Raw genomic sequence first — 16,954 nt, 5'->3', positions numbered from 1 at the left:
ACCGAAACTAGACAAAGGATTAGATAGGGTGGGATCACCTCCACCAAAGCCAATCAAGAAGAAATAGGTATTAAACCCTCAAAGCCTCATCTCAACAAAACAGAGATATCAAATCCAATTCAACGATGATCAAAATGATTCTAACTCTCTTGTATTTATCGATTTCCTTGTGGGGATTTCTCCTCCTTAATTAATTGAGAGGGGTTCATGATAACCCCTGACTTGGGATTTTTGCCCCAACTACCCCCAAACTTACCCCATGTTACCCAAACATTGAGTAATTGGGGTTTTCCCCTTTATCAAAGACTATTGGCTACGGGGATTAATAAGCTACTTCGTCTCTTACGGTAATTAATCCATTGGGGACATTACAAAATTACTTTAATTTTCCTAAGTTTATTTTAGTTCGATAAGCCAACATATTAATATGTGATTTTTCCTAAGTTAGACATAGGCTAAGTCACATTAGCAACTTGCTCATACTTGAGCAAGTGTTCTAAGAAGAATGTGGGCAACTTCTGCCCCCCTAGACACAAGGCCTGTGCAGAAGTACCTGCCTGAGCTACAAAAATCAGCAACCAATAACAGCATGAAATAAGGAATGTAGTGAGGATTATATCCAGATGTTAATGGACCAATGGAACATGTTTATGATGAGTTCACTTTGTTGGAAACTGGACAACGATCAATTTAACTATAATAAAGATTGCAAATTAGTTGTACTAGAATATGATTGAAGGAGGAGATGCAAGGAATGCAATGAGAATTATGAGGAGCTCACTTTTTTTAAACACCCACCAACAATAAGTTTAATTGTAATAAAGATGGCAAATTGGTTATACTAGAATAAGATTAAAGTACAGAGCTTAACCAAACTTAATTTCATTGACTGACTGTGAACATAGTAACAAGACTTGCTTGACGCCCAAAAGGCATTGAATCCAATGGTGTAAAGTGAAGAATTTCATTATTGGGAAAGGTTCAATTCTGGTGAGGGCCTAGCCTTGAAGCCATGGGGGCACCTTGAGGTAGTGTCTGAACATGTGGTTGCACCAAAAGGGACTATATTAATGGTTTCGTGACTCGTGCACACATAAATGGATCAAAGCCCACCCCCATGTCCTTTGCAAAAACCCCATATAGGGTGCTTGTCCCAGACAACCCAAATATCACTAACCACTCCCAACAAACCATCACCACTTTCCTCCATCATTCACTGCTACATGGGAGAACGACAACACCTAGATTGTAGGGGTGACATGAAGGGCATTAAAGCCCATCATCTCACACAACAGATGTGTTAAAATTGGCAACTAGAGCCAAACTCCATGTGGGTCATCTTATTTATGGCAGCTGATATTTTTCTTGGATCCCTCTCATCGAGAGGTGTAGGATTGATCTAAAGATCATCCGATTCCGATAAGTATTCATGGAGTTATGAATTTATTTGTGTTATAAGACAATTCGTCAAGGTCGGCCAGCGACCAAATAAACCCCACATGTGCTCAATGTTTTAGTATAAAAGGAGATGACTTGATAGTCATTTCTACACACACTTCTATCTTGATTTCTCTCCACTTGTCTTGGGTTTTAGTGAAAGAGAAATCGAGGAGTGGAAGCCCTAGACGTTGGAGGAATGAGGTTGCCCTAGCCACAGTCAAAAAGAAGAAATACGCTACCCTAATCTAGAGGACACAGTCATGAAGAGAAATCCTAACGCTATCAAGAAAGAGCCCTAACCTATACATTGGTCTCTACGCAGTCTAAAAGGAGGTCTACAACCCAATATGCTAGTCCCTACTAAAACACAGTCAAGGAGGACAATACCATACCCTAGCCGCAGCATTAGGAGGCTGCCCTAGATAGCGTGGAAGGGTTGTATGGACAATGTATTGAGCAGGAGTCTTAGCCGTTGTTTGGAGGGTATTTCAAGGGTCCGAAGTGTTGGAGAAGGGGCCGAGTAACATTGTTGTGATGCCGTAGCAATAAGGACTGTTTTAGGATCATTTGGAAGAGTGCAGGGCTGTCGCAGTCAAGAGGAGACTTGATATAGCAAGCCACAGCAGACAGAGGAAGGCCGAAGTTGTTGATGAGGGATAAACTGCCCAGAAAATGTAGTATAGTGTCTCCTCCTCTCTTAGAAGGGCAGCCGCAGTAAAGGAGGGCACTACTAAGTACATTGAAGGGTTGTTGGAACTACCTTAACCAGTCCAAGATTGTTGCAGTCAAGGACCCTAGAACTGTGAGCTGAAGGAAGTGTTAAGGGCTACCATATGCCCAGAACAACAGTGTTTCGGGCATCACTGTTAGGTTCAGTAGTTACAGCGGTACAACTAAGACAGCTAGGCAATGGTACATACATATTTAGAGCAGCGTAAGTATGTTGGGACAACAGCAATGTTGGGTTGCTGTAAGTATACTGGGATAACAAGCCGTGATGGGACAACAGTACTAGCAGCAATGATATTGTGCCACAATGTTCAATGGGACAGCAAAATGATGAGGCAGTGGCACAATGGGACATCAATGACATTGTGCAGCAGTAGCACAATGGGACAGCAAGCATGGACATCATGGTGCAACATGGCAAGCATGGATAGTATGGCAAGCATGGTGTAGCATGGCAAGTATGGACAACATAGATAGTTGTGGCAAGCACATGAAACATGTTGTATGACAACATGGTTCAACAATGGCACATGGGAAAGCAGTGCAACATAGGGTGTTGGAAATAATACTGAGAGGGGGGGTGAATCAGTATTATCAGATCAATAAAACTTTTCAATTTCATGCTCAGAAACATATACGCGACTTTAGTTAAGTGAACCCGCGTGTACACGCTACTGTGTCTAAAGCAACTAGCGTATATCCAGAGATCTTATAATTCAGTTATCTTAATCTTCAGTAGATGCATCAGAACATTATTAAGCATATTAACAGTAAACAGGTGCAGTATAACAGAACAGAACATCACACAAGAGCCACACACATGAACACCATGATATAAGGTGGAAACCCAATGTGGGTGAAAACCACCTGCTGCAAGTCATCTCAATCTTCTTCTTAATAAGAAAATCCTTTTACAATATTTGTACTGGTGCAGTCTTATACCAGTACGGGAGCTGCAACCCCCTTTGCTCTTGTACTAGCCGATCCATTTACTAGTACGCAGGCTGCTACCTGCTACAATGCTCCAAAGATCTCCCTTAGCTTTTGTACTAGCTTAGATACTAGTACGTAGGTGCTTGCCTACAATCTTCTCACCTCCAGGTACCACGTTTCATCAATTTTCAGACTGGATACACTGAAGCACAACACATAATCTGAAAGGCCACATTTCATTCAATTTTCATACTGGACCCATAACTATCATTGAAGATAAAAACAATCATCAAACTCTGAATCACTGAAACCTTGTTAACAACACTGTCACCAGAACACAGAGCAGACACAGAACTCTGTAATAACCATCTGACCCATCTGCAACTTCAAATATCAAACTTTACAATGTATACGCTACTTCGATGAATCAAACCCGCGTGTATACGCGCTTTTTCCAAAGACAACCCGCGTACAGATCTAAAAATAATTTCTCATAACTTGCAGCTGTACCAGACATCAATCATACTCATAATACTTATAGAACAATACATGCGTTAGTATGTAGATCTAGAATAAGCATCATAAAGATAGTTCATTTCAAACCATTTGATCCCGATCTCTCCTTAGATCTTGCTCTCCATCAACCGATGAGATCTCTCCTTAGCTCAGATCAAGCAATGCATCATCAACCCATAACCAGCATACTGGATCTAATGCTTCATCAGATATTCAAGACATTTCAGATACACTTGCCTAATGATTTCCTTCCCTTTATATAGCCTTAGGCCTTGTTCAATACCAAGAGCCAAAACCATAGAAATCCAATACCATCAACTTCAAAACTAGGGATCAACACGTCCGTCGAGACGCCAAGGTCCAAAACCATAGGCACAACTTCCAAGGAATAACCGCCATGGACCAAAGGTACTTTTCCACATACACGCGCTTTTGCTGAAGCCAACCTGCGTGTACACGCGACTTGGGCTTAACGAACCTGCGTGTATGAACTTTCTCTTCTTCTTATAGTCTGATCATCAATTCCTTGCTGCTGACCTTCTGTACTATGATTTGTCATCAGTGAGGTTTGCCATCAAGGACAACACTTATCTCATAATGCCGACAATCTCCCCCTTTGGACTTGATGGCAAAGCTAACTTGTCACACTTAGAACTATCATCTGATTCCTTTGAGCTGTCCTCCATCAGTCACATCTGATATCTCTTCTGAAGATTCATCATCTGATTCCTTTGAGCTGTCCTCCATCAGTCACATCTGATATCTCTTCTGAAGATTCACCCAGTTATACATAAGTGAGATATTCTTCTATGAGAGGGTTGCCATCAAGTACAACACATGCATCATAATGCCAACAATCTCCCCCTTTGGACTTGATGGCAACAACACCAAATCACTCTCCCCCTTTGACATCAAGGGCAAAGGGTGGACCAAGATATTCTCTTCCTTTGCTGAATCATTCCACTGTCCATACTCCCCCTGAGTACTTGCTGAAATCTCTGAATAGTCTCCCCCTTTGTATATGCCAAGGTGTACCAATCTGTCCATGCTCCCTCTGAGTACATGTTGAATCTCTGTACGGCTGAAGTGTGCTGTTCATGCTCTCCCTGACTCTAAGCAAGGTCTACAAAAGATGTTCTTCAAGAAGAACATGACTCTATACATCATAAAGGACCTTCCTATCACTTAGGACTCATACATACATCCATCTCTCAACTAAGTGAGGATATACAAAAATTGACTCATCCACCCAACCAAGTGGGGATACATCAAAAGTTTACATATGACAACCAATCATATTGCATCAATCATCCCAGGCATAGTGGGGAAACCAAAATAGGCCGTTACATGACCTTGACACCATGAAAGAGATACCACAAAAGAGATATATGACATAGAGACGAAATAACTAGACCAAGACTTATGAAAGTCACTAGCAGCATCTGATAATCACCATTCAGATCAGCAACCAAGAGATCCTTCTGTTCTCCTTTCGCCTTTGTTCCTCCTGAAATCAACACCAAATGTGAACTAGAACCAAAAGCTTTAAGATAATGCCAACAATGCATCATTGGAAGATTATCTGCTCCCCCTGAACCTGTGCCAGATGATCTCTGTCAGACCTATATCAAACTTTCTGCAACCAACATCTGTCCCTGCTGATTTCCTTCAAATCTCCATATACGCGTCTGTATGCACATAAACAAGCGTATATACGCAGATATCCCTTACGCAACACGCGTACACCATATACGCGACTATCCCCTTGTAAAACGGCGTATGCACGCGGATATCCTTTAATCAACACGCGTACACAAATTTCCATATCAGCAACCTGTAAATGTCCTGTAGAGAATAGGTCATCAACCTATAACAAGGTATGTCTGCATCAATTCATCCCTTTGAACAGAATTCAGAGTCATTCACATTGTATCATGTGTGAAACCACCATAGCCATTTCATCAAGCTCTACATGATCCAAGTATCATTACTTGGGGACATCTGCATCAATTAACATATGTAAGTATAAACCTATCATCATATAGATAAGAACTCATCACCATGTCTCCAATAAAGCAACTTTGAGTAGTCATCCATGTATCAGCATTATGTATCTTGAGCTCAAGCTTATTTGACAAAACTTCTTGATATCATCAACAGCAACAATCCTTATCCACAAGAGTGCCTGCATCATAACTGTATGATTTTTATGCATATGACAACAGCAGTATATGAGTGACCCATCATCAAGTGAGGAAGATGTGTATTCAAGCTTTGTACTTCTCCTTGTCCTTATGAAGATCACCATGTAAGCACCATATATGCATCATCAAAGGATCAACCATAAATCTGATCTGAACATCTTCTATGTAACTTCAAGAATCATATGAGAGTTTATCATAGACAACTCACAACCACATCATAGCAAGATATATCATTTAGCCATATAAGAATCATCACCAAGGATTATAAACCATAATGCCAACAATGAATTACTAAAGGCATATGCTCCCCCTCAACCAGTGCCATCTGTTAGATTTGATCATGCATATATCAGCAGTAAGTATCAAGACATCATCATCATCATCATCATCAAGTTAGGATCAAAAGCACTTCTAGACATCATACAAGTAACAAAACATTTCCACACATCCTCAGCAGACTGTAACCAATAGAGCAAATAATAGACTGAATCATATCAGATCCTTTTTCTGATCCTGTCCCCACTGCTTTTCCTCAGACTGACATATACGCGACTTTGCAGTGTCTAACTCGCGTATATACGCGACTTCCGTTTAAGGAACTTGCGTATGAGATTCAGAACACTGAAGTTTTACACTTTCAGCTCCCCCTGAGTCTGATATGTCTGTGCTGTGCTGTGTCTCAGTACATTGTGCTGACTGTACTTCCTTCTTCCTCCATATCTTCAAGTGTGATGAGGTTTTCTCCTTTTGGTGTGATGTCCATCCTTTGTTCCTGCATTCCTTTGCTATATGTCCAGGCTTGTTACATGTATAACATCTTACATGTTTCATATTCCTCCTGTAGCAATCAGCAACTTTGTGACCATAAATATTGCAAGCAAAGCAATATCCATTAAAGTACCTTGATTGAGATGACCTGTCCGCATAATAGTCTTGAACTCTTCTTCTTCTACATCTAGCTGCAACATGTCCAAGATTATGACATACATAACATTCAACATTATTCATAGGAGGAGTAAAAGATTTTCTTTGAAGACTTTCTTTCCTTGGTTGATGATGAGATTGACCTTTCATCTCCTTGTTGATCATTTTGGATTTCTCTTTAGAGTTCCTTGCCTCACCTTGTGAACTAGATTCACCTTCAACAGATTCATGGAAACCAAGACCAGTCTTTATAGCAGGCGACCTTTGACTATTAAGAATATCATCCAATGCTTTAGAGCTATCTTGAAATCGTAAAAGCTTATCCTTTTCCTCTAGTTTACCTTTCAAGATATCTACCTCAACCTGAAGTTGTTCTTCCTTTTCAAGAGATTTCTTTTTCAAAACTTCTTCAGCTTTCCTTCCTTCTTCCATTTGTTCCCTTAGTTTGAGAATTTCTTTTTCTTGTTCTTCATACAGATCCTGCTGCATTTGACGAACTCGGAAGGCACATTCTAGTTGAGATTTTAAGCTGGTGACGTCGTTTTCTTGTTTTGCAATATCTTGGAGTAGATCTGTATTCTGCTTCTTTGACTCTTCAAGATCTCCTTTTAGTGAGAGGATTGTAGCTTCAAGATTTTCATAGTAGCTGGATCTATCTTTGAGTTTCTTGATGGTTGTTCTTCTTTCGTTGACTTCTTTTCTTAATGATGTCACTTCATGCTGCAATTTTTGACATTGGTCTTCCTTGTCCTTGAGTAGCTTTCTTACCTTGTTTCCTTCTTCTAGTTGGGCCTTTAGTTTGGTAACTTCTTCTTTGAAGGCACATTCCCTTTTGTTCAATAGATCTTGTTGATCTTTAACTTTGTCTGTAAGTCTTCTAAATACTGCCTCTATTTGATACTTTTCTTGCTCACCCATAAAAGCATGTTCAGTAGTTTCACTATCACTTCCATCACTTTCACAAGGAAATATAGCAGGAACATCAGAGGATAACACATTCATACCTGATAATGATTCTGAATCTGATTCTGAATCTGAAGAATTTCTTATACCTAGCCCCCAATCAACTCTCCCACTGTCATAGATCTTCTGAGATGTCTTCTTCTTCTTATGAGCTTTCTTCTTAAGCTTCTTTCCCATTGTTCCACGGATCTCCTTCAAGCGATCAAGCTTCTACCAAAGGACCTGCTCTGATACCAATTGTTGGAAATAATACTGAGAGGGGGGGTGAATCAGTATTATTAGATCAATAAAACTTTTCAATTTCATGCTCAGAAACATATACGCTACTTTAGTTAAGTGAACCCGCGTGTACACGCTACTGTGTCTAAAGCAACTAGCGTATATCCAGAGATCTTATAATTCAGTTATCTTAATCTTCAGTAGATGCATCAGAACATTATTAAGCATATTAACAGTAAACAGGTGCAGTATAACAGAACAGAACATCACACAAGAGCCACACACATGAACACCATGATATAAGGTGGAAACCCAATGTGGGTGAAAACCACCTGCTGCAAGTCATCTCAATCTTCTTCTTAATAAGAAAATCCTTTTACAATATTTGTACTGGTGCAGTCTTATACCAGTACGGGAGCTACAACCCCCTTTGCTCTTGTACTAGCCGATCCATTTACTAGTACGCAGGCTGCTACCTGCTACAATGCTCCAAAGATCTCCCTTAGCTTTTGTACTAGCTTAGATACTAGTACGTAGGTGCTTGCCTACAATCTTCTCACCTCCAGGTACCACGTTTCATCAATTTTCAGACTGGATACACTGAAGCACAACACATAATCTGAAAGGCCACATTTCATTCAATTTTCATACTGGACCCATAACTATCATTGAAGATAAAAACAATCATCAAACTCTGAATCACTGAAACCCTGTTAACAACACTGTCACCAGAACACAGAGCAGACACAGAACTCTGTAATAACCATCTGACCCATCTGCAACTTCAAATATCAAACTTTACAATGTATACGCTACTTCGATGAATCAAACCCGCGTGTATACGCGCTTTTTCCAAAGACAACCCGCGTACAGATCTAAAAATAATTTCTCATAACTTGCAGCTGTACCAGACATCAATCATACTTATAATACTTATAGAACAATACATGCGTTAGTATGTAGATCTAGAATAAGCATCATAAAGATAGTTCATTTCAAACCATTTGATCCCGATCTCTCCTTAGATCTTGCTCTCCATCAACCGATGAGATCTCTCCTTAGCTCAGATCAAGCAATGCATCATCAACCCATAACCAGCATACTGGATCTAATGCTTCATCAGATATTCAAGACATTTCAGATACACTTGCCTAATGATTTCCTTCCCTTTATATAGCCTTAGGCCTTGTTCAATACCAAGAGCCAAAACCATAGAAATCCAATACCATCAACTTCAAAACTAGGGATCAACACGTCCGCCGAGACACCAAGGTCCAAAACCATAGGCACAACTTCCAAGGAATAACCGCCATGGACCAAAGGTACTTTTCCACATACACGCGCTTTTGCTGAAGCCAACCTGCGTGTACACGCGACTTGGGCTTAACGAACCTGCGTGTATGAACTTTCTCTTCTTCTTATAGTCTGATCATCAATTCCTTGCTGCTGACCTTCAGTACTATGATTTGTCATCAGTGAGGTTTGCCATCAAGGACAACACTTATCTCATAATGCCGACAATCTCCCCCTTTGGACTTGATGGCAAAGCTAACTTGTCACACTTAGAACTATCATCTGATTCCTTTGAGCTGTCCTCCATCAGTCACATCTGATATCTCTTCTGAAGATTCATCATCTGATTCCTTTGAGCTGTCCTCCATCAGTCACATCTGATATCTCTTCTGAAGATTCACCTAGTTATACATAAGTGAGATATTCTTCTATGAGAGGGTTGCCATCAAGTACAACACATGCATCATAATGCCAACATAGGGTGTAGCATGGTGCAACATGGTGGGTGCAACATGATGACGAGATGCAACACAATGATAGGTGAAGGAGTCACCTTGGAGAATTAGTTGAAGCAGCATGTCTTCAACTGATCTCATGTATCATCTTCTTAGAGATGATCTATGCTCTTATCTAGATAAGTCAAAGTGTTGACTTCTACTGTAAATGTACTATCTCTCTCTCTCTTTGTTGCACTATTGAAGAACATATAAGAAGAATTGATCAAGGGTTTCCCCACATTGGGGTTTGTCCCTGGCTAGCGCCACATCTTGTGTCCTCTTGTCTTGGCTTGTCTTCTGCGACTTATGTTTATGTTCTATCTGCAATTTACTTTAATGCTAATGTGATTGCTAATCTGGAAAAGATATTGAGCTAACTGTGAAAATTGAAATAAATTGCTCTAAGCATAGAACATATCTAAACTTAACAAGATGCATTCAATGAAGGTAGTTGCAACACACAAATTTAATTACAGCCTAGTTAAGGAGCCTCGCTTCGCAGCGATGGAGGAGATCATGGTTCGTCAAAGAGACACCACCCAAAATCAAGCTTATTTGGCTCGATTGATATTCTGGATAACTTTCCACTACATCACCCAATTTCTTTATTTCTTTCTGCAACCATGTCTAATTTTCTTTAAGTTTCAATTCATAGAGTATCCTTCCCCTTCCAGTCTCCTTAGCTTGAATCTTTACATTAATTCCCATTCTATTTCACCATTCAAATTACCTATCAAAGACACAAGTTGGCAGCTCAAAGCATCCCTATTCTATCTCTTGGGGCAGTGGGTTCTGTCTAGCTGGTCACTCTTATGGGCTCCTTTCCATGCGCACTCTATCCCTTACCCCCACCCCTAACTTTGTGCCGCAACCTTGTTCTTCATGTGGCCATCACAGAAGCTGATGCCAACAAGTCTCCTCCCACACAGAAGCACAAGCACATGCAGAAGCCCCTACAGCACACTATTAGGTGCATACCTCTAGTGTTAATTTTAGGTATGTTCTATGCTTAGCGCAATTTATTTCAATTTTCACAATTGGCTCAATATCTTTTCCAAATTAGCAATCACATTAACATTAAAGTAAACTGCAGATAGAACATAAACATAAATCACAGAAGACAAACCAAGACAAGAGGACACAAGATGTGGTGCTAGCCAGGGACAAACCCCAAAGTGGGGAAACCCTTGAACAATTCTTCTTTTATGTTCTTCAATAGTTCAGCAGAGAAAGAGAGAGATAGTACTTTTACAACAGAAGTCAACACTTTGACTTTCTATATCTACAAGAGATCAGTTGAAGACATGTTGCTTCAACTAATTCTCCAAGGTGACTCCTTCACCTATCATAGTGCTGCATCTCGTCCACTTGCTGCACCTCACCGTGCTGCACCATGCTGTACTTATCATCACAGTGCTGGACCTTAATGACCATGCTATGCACTTCATGTTGCTGCTCCTGTTACTGTGTTGCTTCAATCATTGAGCTGCTCTTATCACGGATCTGCACCCAATGTTGTACTCATCACTGATCCATCATCACTTTGCTGCACCCATCATGCTGCAACCATCACCATGTTGCATCCTTGTTAGCTGACTAAACCTCAACATAATAATATCAACCCATGACAGTAGCTCTGTTCATCTAATACGCAATCCTGAGAATAGCCTTGTTGTTGGCTATGGCCTGTGGCCTAGCCTAGCAACAAGATAGGCCTCCAATACTTATCCAAGCATCATAAGAACTTGACTGTGATGTCAGCCCTTTCAAACACCCAGTTGTTTACATAAGTTGATCGAGAGCAGATGCATTCCTTCACTATGCAACAATGACTTATCACTATGCTGTCACCTACAGCAATCCGAGTTTATATGATGTCCTTTCAGACCTCCTCATACCGTGAATAAGTGCCATTTTATGCTGCGGATGAGTATTCTCTTTCCTTGCTGTGTATAAGATTTCTTTGTTGCTAAATGAGGGCGGCACTAATAGTGGCAGGGCATCATTCTTAACTGTGTCAAAGGCCTTTCCTTGACAGCGCTAAGAAGGAACTTCTTCAGGCAGCGAATTGGTCCTCCTTGACTGTGATTTAGTCTCCTATAGGATTGCGGATTAGGGCACTTCAACAACGTATAGATCAGGTCTCGTTTACCAACGTTTAGACCTCTTTTATGCAGCACATAGGAGCCTCCTTCAGCTATGGGATAGAGCTGCATCTGGACCTTCTTTTTGCTGAGGAGTAAGACCAGTAGTTAGGGCACAAGGGTCTGCGTATTAGGGTCTTTCTTTCAGCTGTGAAGAGACCTCATTTATTGTGGCTAGATCTCCCTCTTAGGACAGCATATAGGGGCTTCTTTAAGCTGCATATAAGTCTCCTCTTTTCTGCGTGTAGATCTCCTCATAAGCCTGCGGCTAGGGCATATTATGACAGCAGGTTTAGGGCCTCATAGATCTGCGTCATAGGGTCTCTTCTAGACCAACGTTTATCCTCTCCTTGCTGCAATTCCAAGACTGCATTAAAGTCTTTATAACAGCGTTAAGGATTCTCCATCATGATGGTGATTAGGGCTTATTTCATTGACTGTAAATTAGGGCAGCGTAGGATCTTCAAGAAGACCCTTTTTCTTTCACATCTAGGGCACTTCATGGCAGCATTAGGGCATCATTAGGTTCTTCCCTTTACTACGGATTAGGGCATCATTAGGTTCTTCCCTTTACTGCGGATTAGGGCATCATTAGGCCAGCGTATCTCCTAGGGCACTCCCTCTAGATCTCTTCTTCATCAAACCCAAAACAAAATGAAGAGAGATCACAAGAGTGTGTGAGTGTGACAAATGACTTCAAGTCCTCTTCTATTTATACTAAAACGTAGAGCACAAGAGGGGGTTATTTGGTTGCTGGCCGACCTTGACGAATTGTCCCATAACACAAATAAATTCATATCTCCATGAATACTTATCAGAATCGAATGATCTTTAGATCAATCCTACACCTCTCGATGAGAGGGATCCAAGAAAACTATCATCTGCCATAAATAAGATGACCCACATGGAGTTTGGCCCTAGTTGCCAATTTTAACAACTAGGAAAGCTGGAGAGGAAATAGACATTGCAAAAAATGAAGCAAGAGCAGAAAGGAGATTTGTCATGTCCCTTCCTAAATTAATTTGAAACAAGACTAATTATTGCATATTGGGGCCAATTTTGGAGATAGTGGGACCCATTCGATTTTATTAGGAGATTAGACTAGGGAAAAGTTATTTTTGTTGTGGTTAAATTACACATGGGGGCTACCCACACTAGGGAAATATGCACTCCCTAGTTCGATTTGCATGGAGGTGGTTAAGTTTTGCATGGAGATGGTTAAGTGAGGGCCCACGATGGAGATAAAATTGGAGGGAAAAGTGTTCCATGAAATCTATATAAGGAAGGCAGTTCTCCTCATTTCATTCATCTTTTGGCATATTGATTTCTCTTTGGTTGCTCGAGCTGCTTAGCCGAGCCACTTATTGTTCAACACGAGTTCTTCAAGCGAAAAGCTCACCTTTTCTTTGGGGGACTTCGAGTGCCACCCTAGGAAGGTTTTTCTTCATTCTTCCGTAGGAGGATTCCATTGTGGTTTCCAGCAGTTGCATTCACCTCCAAGTGGTGCGTATTACTGGAGGACGCAGTGAAGAGGAGGCCGAGTTTGCTTGTGGTGTCTTGCAGTGGCATTTAGTTGGGAGATTTTCCGAATATGAAGCATAGGAGGTTTGTTGTCACTTTGGATAGTTTGGGAGCTGGCAGAGTGTGCTTCTTTGCGTGTGACTTTCGCACTTCCTAGGCCAGCGCAGAGGCAGCACTTGGTGCATTCATCCATATTATTGTACTTGCTCCATTGATTAATAAAATGGCTCAGCTGGTTCTACTTCTGGAGTTTTTATGAGCATGAACTGTTTGCTAAAAAATTTTGTGTTGAGAATTGTTTTTGCTTCATATATCACTGTTTGTTTAAGTTAGGAACATTACAAGATTTCTGTCAGATATAGAGGTGGGAGAAAATATAGGGCAATAGATCCCAGACCTGGGTAATACCCGATCAAGAGTCAAGACAAACCCAGTATATGCAAACACTAGACCTATACTGGCAAATTAAAACTATTAATAGCAAATTAAAACAACAGGGGATTCTCCTGTGCATAGATGCTTTGCAGCTGCAAGCGAACAAGCTGGATCACAAGGTGGCTACTCTTGCCAAGAGACCTAGAATTCCCAAACAACGAATAAGGGGAGGCTGAACCTTCAGCGCAACAGACAGATTCCCCCAGAATAAATGGTGGGGCTTTTTATTACTGTTTTAACTTTTTAGAGCGGGCTATACAGCCTACTCATCAACTCTAGTATTAGGCCATTTAGTAGAGTTTTCCGCAATCTTAGACTATATGACTTACATATCTCTCTTATTAAATTCAAACTGACAATTTCACCAAAGATAATATTTCTGCGTTACTGCTCTGGTTTCCCCAGTGGCAAACCAGTAGCTACAGGAATGTTGATTTTGATTACGTAATACAAAGGTGTGACTAGCTTCTTAAAAAAACATGACTTGCTTGATTCACTGAGCTGATATTTTCAACTCCCCGAGTTTTGGTTCAAAACCAAGTTATTGTCAAGTTATCACCAGTTCGTTGATTTATTTAATGTTAAGTTATTGCCAATTTTGTCGATTGATGGCTGAGTGTATGTTCCGTGACTTTTTAGGAGTTTATATTCTTAGATTTTATAAAAAACCAAGCTATTGCCATGCAAAGCTATCAAACTTGGACTCAGAGAGAGCAAAGACTAAGACTTGACTCCAACTCGGCCAATAAAGAAATATCTAATAATATATATACATACACAGATCAATGTAAAATTGTAATTATAAACAATTAGACACCAAATATTTAAGTTTGCTAATTTATATTGCATGTGAGAGCGTAAATAGGCAAAATTGCATCAAGAAACATAAACTATAAGATATAAGATAAAATTAAATTTCTGGGGCAGAGTACATAAACAATGAAGCCGTAAAGCCGGGTGGGTTAGCTCATGTGATTGAGTGCTATGAATTACAAAAAGGAGTTGAAAAGGTCAAGTCCCCAGGCTGGCTGTCTCTGTGAATATTGTGGGCCTCACTCAATGTCCCCACCAGGTTAGGCTGCCAACACTGCAGCTGGTCAGTTTTCCCTGGGTAACATCCTCAGAATAAAGAGAAGTGCGTGATGAATTTCCGCGAGATGTGCATTTCATCAAAAGAAAAAAGAAAAAAACTGACTCTAAATAGCCTCTAAAGTCCGATATTCATCAAACTATAAACTATTTGTGTACATGTTTTGTCATGACTCACTTGTAAGTTGTGATTCATGAAGATCAGCAGCATATGCTGAATCCTCGAGAATGTCCTCTGGATCAGCCTTTGCATCTGTCCTACTCCCCTCTTGAAGGGTTGCCCCTGAAGTTCCAACACTCGACTCATGCACCTCTAGCAGGATAAGCAGCTCCAAGTCCAACCTACTAACATCATCTTCTGGAAAAGTTACTTACTGCCTTAGGGTTACTTTTTTTCATCTTCCTTTGTTCCTTTTTGCCGATTGGGCTCGTGGGTAGGCATTCGACCAGTTCTTGTTTGACTCAGCGAGTCAGACATTGAATCCACAGGGTCAGGCCAAGTCAATCATCAACTTGGACAAGTCAGGTCAGATCAGTCATCGACTCAGCAAGTCAACCCGAATCAATGATCGACTCTGCCTCCGGCCGACTCAACGGCCTGTTTGTAAAAGTTTGGGCCCAAAGCCAGTGATCCTCAGTCTAATCGAGTTGATTTGGTCGAGTCTGATCACAATATTACGAAGTTATACTTTGAGTTTTTTCGAAAAAAAAAGAGAACTCTCCATTTTGGATTTGCTTAGTCCTTGTTGAGTGAATTCCTGCTACTCTTTTGTATGTCATTCCATAATGGTTGTGAGTTTTGGTGCAGTGTATAAATTCCAACATATCATGATCCTTATGTCAATAATGATTGTGAGTTTTGATGCAGTATATAAATTCCAGTATGTCATGATCCTTATGTCAATAAGTGATCCTTCTGTTAATTGGTGTACACATAAAATCAGAAGGCTTTTAACAAACATAATGGTCCATTGGTTATCCAATGAATAGCTTGCCCCTAAACATAATGGTCCATTGGTTGTCCAACGAATGGCTTCCCCCTCCTCTGTGTGACATGTTGTGGATGTAACTGCTAACGCATCTAAAAATGTCCTCTCCTCTCGGCATTTATCGAGCTATTCTGTCTAGTAAATCTGTATGTTCGGGGATGACTCGGATCAATACTCCGAGCTATTTTTCTAGTAAATTTGCGTGCTCGTGGATGAATACTCTAGGAATTCTCGCTAAAAATAATGCGAATTCTGTGGAAAGTGTTGTGTAGGTGTAACTGCTGAAGCATCTAAAATGTCCTCTCCCTCTCTCAGCATTCATCGAGCTATTCTTCTAGTAAATTTGTATGCTCCTGGATGAAAACTCTAGGAATTATGACGAAAATAATGGGAATTGACTCAAATTCACCTCAATGGCTATAGATCTGTGAAAACTGTTTTACAGGTGATCGTCATTATCTGCGGTTTTACAATCTCGCAATGTGCAGCCTATCTTTACAGGGTATAAACTGTAAACCCTAAATTCTAAATTTATGATAACAAAAAATAAGGCTGAGAAAGCAATCGTGGGTTCAATTCCCACAGGCACGCCAACAACTTTACGATGAAATTAAAAACAGCATTCTGGGGGTGCCTAGAGAGCTTAATTACCAAACAATGCCATAGGCGCCTTGGCCGATAAGTCGTATCGGAGGAACGTACTTGGAGGAAACCTCGAAGAGGTTCCCGAAGATATTATACTGTACATACCGACCACCATGTGTCAGAATTCCCTGTATGTGACCGTCAGCTGCCGCAGCGCTCGTTCCCATGGCGGTGCCTTCTTCTTCTGCATCCACAAACCGCAAACCCTCTGCTTCTCTTTCCTCCAGAAGCTGCTTCTTCTTCTGCTACTTCGCAGCACCCAGCAGGAATGGGTAGGAATCCAACACTGCTCTGATCGCAAAAGGGTATTTGAATGGCTTCGCTGAATGTCCTTGGTGGCCTTCAAAGGTCGGCGCCTTCATCCCGGGTGGGGTAGATCTTCCTGTCAGACACGACATCGAGCCCACGAAAAT

General features: G+C 40.8%; 1 protein-coding gene across 2 annotated transcripts in view; it reads right to left on the bottom strand.

Moving 5' to 3' along the window:
* The window catches only part of LOC149188611 (mitogen-activated protein kinase 4b-like), a 127,447-nt gene extending 110,493 nt beyond the window's left edge, over positions 1-16,954 (bottom strand). For both annotated transcript variants that reach the window (XM_089411681.1, XM_089411682.1), the window contains exon 1: positions 16,548-16,954. In XM_089411681.1, coding sequence (XP_089267807.1) covers positions 16,548-16,708 — 161 coding nt within the window. In that variant the 5' untranslated portion in view covers positions 16,709-16,954. The remainder of the gene's footprint in view (positions 1-16,547) is intronic.

Source organism: Pinus tabuliformis, chromosome 3_1, assembly GCF_031772625.1.
Source record: "Pinus tabuliformis cultivar Carrire ecotype Pingquan chromosome 3_1, CPIR1, whole genome shotgun sequence".
Lineage (NCBI taxonomy): Eukaryota > Viridiplantae > Streptophyta > Pinopsida > Pinales > Pinaceae > Pinus > Pinus tabuliformis.
The sequence above is the reverse complement of the archived record's forward strand: the minus strand, read 5'-3'. Positions and strand labels throughout refer to the sequence as shown.